This window comes from Coregonus lavaretus (genome assembly GCF_964263955.1).
Source record: "Coregonus lavaretus genome assembly, contig: HAP1_SCAFFOLD_4880, whole genome shotgun sequence".
In the NCBI taxonomy this organism is placed as follows: domain Eukaryota; kingdom Metazoa; phylum Chordata; class Actinopteri; order Salmoniformes; family Salmonidae; genus Coregonus; species Coregonus lavaretus.
The window spans coordinates 37,501-43,185 of NW_028162849.1; the positions used below are offsets into that span (position 1 = coordinate 37,501).

The window sequence follows — 5,685 nt, forward strand, 5'->3', positions numbered from 1 at the left end:
GTTTAGGGGGGGGGGGGCGCTTCAATATATAGGGGCATGGGATATGTTCAGGACATGTTCTATAGGGGTTGTTTATGCACAGGGCCAATATATAGGGGCGTAGGATATATATATATATAGCTGTTTAATTGGCTACTAAATGGACTACTTTAAAATGGAGATAGCCCTCAATGCCATCTCTATGGATGGGTGAAAAACAGGGCAGAACGCTGCTCTGAGGACATACATGTCTTGAAGGGTTTGACTACTGTCTTCACGGTTACTATTTCAGACTGAGTAGAGAAGCTGAGGGAGTTTATCAAGGCACTAACCCTTTCCAACCCTGGCAGGGCACCTCGTCATTCTTTAATAAAGTTACTTTGTATAGTATCTCTCTAGGGTACTAAACACAGGGGAGGACGGCTCATAATAATGTCCGGAACGGAGCGAATGGAATGGCATATATTTGATGAGATTCCGCTCCAGCCATTACAACGAGCCCGTCCACCCCAATTAAAGTGCCACGAACCTCCTGTGGTACTAAAGGTGTGTTATTGCTATCTGAGATCCTTGGGATGTTCCTGCCCTAAACCCTTACCCTAACCTTACCCCTAACCCTAACCTTACCCCTCACCTAACCTTAACCCTCACCTAACCTTAACCCTCACCTAACCTTAACCCTCACCTAACCTTAACCCTCACCTAACCTTACCCCTCACCTAACCTTACCCCTCACCTAACCCTAACCCTCACCTAACCTTACCCCTCACCTAACCTTAACCCTCACCTAACCTTACCCCTCACCTAACCTTACCCCTCACCTAACCTTAACCCTCACCTAACCTTAACCCTCACCTAACCTTAACCCTCACCTAACCTTACCCCTCACCTAACCTTAACCCTCACCTAACCTTAACCCTCACCTAACCTTAACCCTCACCTAACCTTACCCCTCACCTAACCTTACCCCTCACCTAACCTTAACCCTCACCTAACCTTAACCCTCACCTAACCTTAACCCTCACCTAACCTTAACCCTCACCTAACCTTAACCCTCACCTAACCTTACCCCTCACCTAACCTTACCCCTCACCTAACCTTAACCCTCACCTAACCTTAACCCTCACCTAACCTTAACCCTCACCTAACCTTAACCCTCACCTAACCTTAACCCTCACCTAACATTTTTTTACATTTTACATTTTAGTCATTTAGCAGACGCTCTTATCCAGAGCGACTTACAGTTAGTGAATACATATCTTTTTATACTGGCCCCCCGTGGGAATCGAACCCACAACCCTGGCGTTACAAACGCCATGCTCTATCAACTGAGCTACATCCCTGCCGGCCATTCCCTCCCCTACCCTGGACGACTCTGGGCCAATTGTGCGCCGCCCATGAGTCTCCCGGTCGTGGCCGGCTGCGACAGAGCCTGGATTCGAACCAGGATCTCTAGTGGCACAGTTAGCACTGCGATGCAGTGCCTTAGACCACTGCGCCACTCAGGAGTCAAACCTTAACCCTCACCTAACCTTAACCTTAACCCTCACCTAACCTTAACCCTTACTTTAACCGTTTTAAACGTCAACTTCAATCGATCCAGTTTAGACTTTTGGGTGAATGTGTGAAGCCGTCGTTAGCAACATCATGGGGGTTGCTATGGGGCAGCATTTTACGCTGTTTGTCAGAGGTGCAAAATATATACGTTGTTAATGTTTATCTAGTCATTAGTTTGTGTTTTGTTCCAACACTGGAAGGACATCTAGTATCTGGTAACTGGAGTCCTGAAGGAGTGTGGGACACATCGTGGGTCTGACAGTTTGTCTGTCTACCCAGCGAACTAAAAGGTGACGGAACAGTAGGAGAGGAAGTTGTTATAGAAACCAGAGAGAGTTAGTCACATGACCAAGGAGTTGATGTTTCATTGGATAGGGAGTGTAAGGAGTAGCCAATAAGGATGGAATAGATTACCATTGGTCTGTATCATTGGGCCTCCTTTGGAGAGAAAAACCAGAACACAGTGATCACAGTCAACGTCTGGACGGATTAGGGGGGGTCGTCCCTAATAGCACCCTATTCCCTATGTAGTGCACTACTTTAGACCAGGGCCCATAGGGTTAGGGCCCATAGTAGTGCCCTACAGAGGGAATAGGGTGCTATTTAGGGACACAGATTAGTTGAGCTGCCACCCAGACACCTTCCAGCATCACTCATCACAGTGGGATGGGGCTCAGCACTCAAACGGACACTCTGCAACATGGCGTCCACAGAGGTACTTCCTGCTTGCAGACGTCAAGGACAGCGGAATTCTAATCTGCCAATACTCCAGACAGCCACTAGGGGCATCCTCTTGATGCAGGTATAGAGTCCCACAGTGGAGGTGTCATAATACCCATAAAACCTAGAGGTCAAACAGGGGAAATGGTTCCAATCGGTTTTTTTCCACCATTCGTTTTTCCCATAGGGGATTTTTAGAAACACTTAATATAAGGGCTGTGTTTCGTGTAGGCTTACCCTGGCGTGGCGTTTTGATAACCGTGTAAATCTCTCTCGGACAAGGTGACTTTTATCAATATATTCAGCTCTATTTACTCTCAGATTCTAAAATGCTAATTAGCATCAAAGTCAACATCATTAAAGACTACAAATCCCTGCCAGCTCCTGCAGGTAATCTCTAGCTGATGCCTTTGCTAACAGGTATTGTGTCAATTTAAAACTTGCACAAGACATACAGTTCTCAGAAATGTCCATGTAAAGAAATGTTAGCAATTTATTCATTACCACATTTAGCTAACATTAGATAGTTAATCCAGAGATTCTTTCCTTTGCCTCGATTCGGCAGTCTAGTCCAAGCATTTGTAGTTCTTTATGATAGCCACATTAGCAACTAATTAACATTTCATTTTTGGTGGGTAAATACAGGCGAATACATTGATAAAAGTCACCTTGTCCTAGAGCGATTTACACGGTTATCAAAACGTCACGCCAGGGTAAGCCTACATGAAACACAACCCTTATTTTAAGTGTTTCTAAAATCCCCTATTGGAAAAATGAATGATGGGGAAATGATTGAAACCATTTCCTTGTTTGACACGCTAGGTTTTATGGGTATTATGACTCATACTGTGGTACTCTATATGCCTCAAAGGAGGAAAGAAACTAGGAAGACCCAACGGTGGCCATCTTGGAATATTGTTGTTCTTGTAGTCCCTAAGCAGGAAGTCACCCCGCTGTATCCTGTGATGTCATATTGCGGAGCGTCCCTTTACCACTCCAACAGTATACGTGCTGCTCTATTTAGAAGTCGGCAGGTTTTCAAAAAGTAGATCAGTGATTTAGAACCAGACCACTCTTCATGGGCGAGAGATCAATAATCATTTAGAACACACCCCTTTCTCCTATTCATCTGATTCATCGATGTCATCACCGTATTCATCATGATCATCTACTAATCACATGTACTGATGAGGTGGATTCAGTATTCAGTATTGGTTACGTTTACAAACAGCACACCATCTATCTACAGATCGGTTCAATCAAATCAAATGCTTTGTCCTTGTCATACTAATGTTGCCATGGTAATAATGAGCCCATTCACAACAGTGGGATCATGACAACAAAGAAGCAGAAACAGGCTGCATTTATATATATATACACAGAGAGGAGCAGAAGGAAAGGCTTCTAACCTTTGATGAAGTAGTCCCTGTTGGGTCCGATGAGCGTGCTGTAGGGGTACCCATAGTAGGTGAGGGTGTAGGGGTCGCACTGGTACACGTAGTTCTGCTGGGCTGGTTCTGGAGCTGCCACGGCTGCCGTAGCGCCCCCTTTAGACGCCTTCTGGTAGCGCGTGTACTGCTCTTTGTCAACAGGCTTAGCCAGGGTCACCTCGATGCAGGACCCCTCCACCTCCGTCCCGTTCAGGTGGTCCATGGCAACCACCGCATCGTCACGGGATGAGAAGTGGACGAAGGCGTAGTCGCGGATCTTCTTGACACGTTCCACGCAGCCCTGGTTCCACTGGCCAAACACCTAGAACACAGAGACATGTTAATACAGCCCTGGGTTCCACTGGCCAAACACCTAGAACACAGAGACATGTTAATACAGCCTGGGTTCCACTGGCCAAACACCTAGAACACAGAGACATGTTAATACAGCCCTGGTTCCACTGGCCAAACACCTAGAACACAGAGACATGTTAATATAGCCTGGGTTCCACTGGCCAAACACCTAGAACACAGAGACATGTTAATACAGCCTGGGTTCCACTGGCCAAACACCTAGAACACAGAGACATGTTAATACAGCCTGGGTTCCACTGGCCAAACACCTAGCAATCAATCAATCAATCAATCAACAATAAATAAACTAATCAATAAATCAATCAACCAGTCAATCAACCAACCAATCAGTCAATCAATCAATCAGTCAATCAACATGTCAATCAACCAATCAGTCAACCAATCAGTCAATCAGCCAATAAATCAAACAGTCAATCAACCAATAAATCAACCAATCAGTAAATCAACCAATCAATCAACCAATCAGTAAATCAACCAATCAATCCAACCTGTCGTAGTGTCTCCTCGCTGGTCTCCATCATCAGGTTCCTGACGTATAGAATCTTCACAGTCTCCATGACGTCCTCGTCCACGTCTATCTCTGGCTCCGCCCAGTCCACGGCGATCTGGTGCCCCCACAGCTGGATCCTTCCGGGCATCAGCTTCCTGCGGGCCATGGCCGCAGCGCGGTGACTCTCGTACTCCACGAAGGCAAAGCCCCGGTTCTTCATCTTGTCTGCTGCGCTGGCGTACACTATGACGTCTAGGACACCCTCCGTCACCTTGGAGACCTCCTCCAGGATCTCCTCTCTCTTCTTGGTTTTGGGGATGCCCCCGATGAAGAGGCGACAGTTGTCCACAGAGCAACAGACCCCCAGGAGGCGTCCGGGGCGCACCTCGTAGTTGTTGAGCTCCCGCACGGCGCGCTTGGCCTGGTGTTTCTGCGTGTACATGACGAAGGCGTAGCCGCGGTTCTTCCCGTCGAAGTCCATCATCAGACGCATCTCGTAGATCTGACCCACTGACTCGAACACCGGAACCAGCTCGTCCTCATAGACGTCCCGGGGGATCTTACCCACGAAGATCTCACAGCCGCGCGGCGGGGAGGCAGAATCCCAGCCCGGCGGGGGGCCGTATTTCCTCTGGCCGTTCTCCTGCACCATGCTGTACCCCGTACGCTCCATCAGAGACACCAGGGCCGCCTCGTTGGGGGCCCCGGCCACACCCTCGGGCACTGTGATTGGTCCGTTGGGGGAGTGATGGGAGGGGCCTGGGGGGTTGGAACCGGAATTGGCGGGGTTATTACTCATGGCTGAAGAGGAGGAGGCGGGATCTTCGGCTGTCATTCTGACTAAACCATCCAATCAGATGTGGTGCCTGAGAGAGGGGAGGGGGGAGAGAGAGAGAGAGAAGGGGAAAAAGAGAAATTCATTATTTTCTATTGGCTAAATGAGGGATCACGTCACATTTGATGGACAGAGAACCAAAAGTTGAAGGGAGCGTGCAATTGGCATGCTGACTGCAGGAATGTCCACCAGATCTGTTGCCAGATCATTTAATGTTAATTTCTCTACCATAAGCTGCCTCCAACGTTGTTTTAGAGAATTTGAGAGTACGTCCAACCGGCCTCACAACCGCAGACCAA

The 5,685-nt window shown here is 47.8% G+C and overlaps 1 protein-coding gene across 3 annotated transcripts in view; it reads right to left on the bottom strand.

Moving 5' to 3' along the window:
* Window positions 1-5,418, bottom strand: part of LOC311118774 (RNA-binding protein 47-like) — a 9,967-nt gene extending 4,549 nt beyond the window's left edge. Inside the window, exons 1-3 of one of the 3 annotated variants that reach the window (XM_084193553.1) lie at window positions 4,550-5,418; window positions 3,666-4,008; window positions 1,951-1,974 (exon numbers count right to left, since the gene is read on the bottom strand). In XM_084193553.1, coding sequence (XP_084049679.1) covers window positions 1,951-1,974; window positions 3,666-4,008; window positions 4,550-5,386 — 1,204 coding nt within the window. In that variant the 5' untranslated portion in view covers window positions 5,387-5,418. The remainder of the gene's footprint in view (window positions 1-1,950; window positions 1,975-3,665; window positions 4,009-4,549) is intronic. The other 2 variants (XM_084193554.1, XM_084193555.1) reach the window with 2 other exon arrangements.
* Window positions 5,419-5,685: the final 267 nt, after the last annotated feature.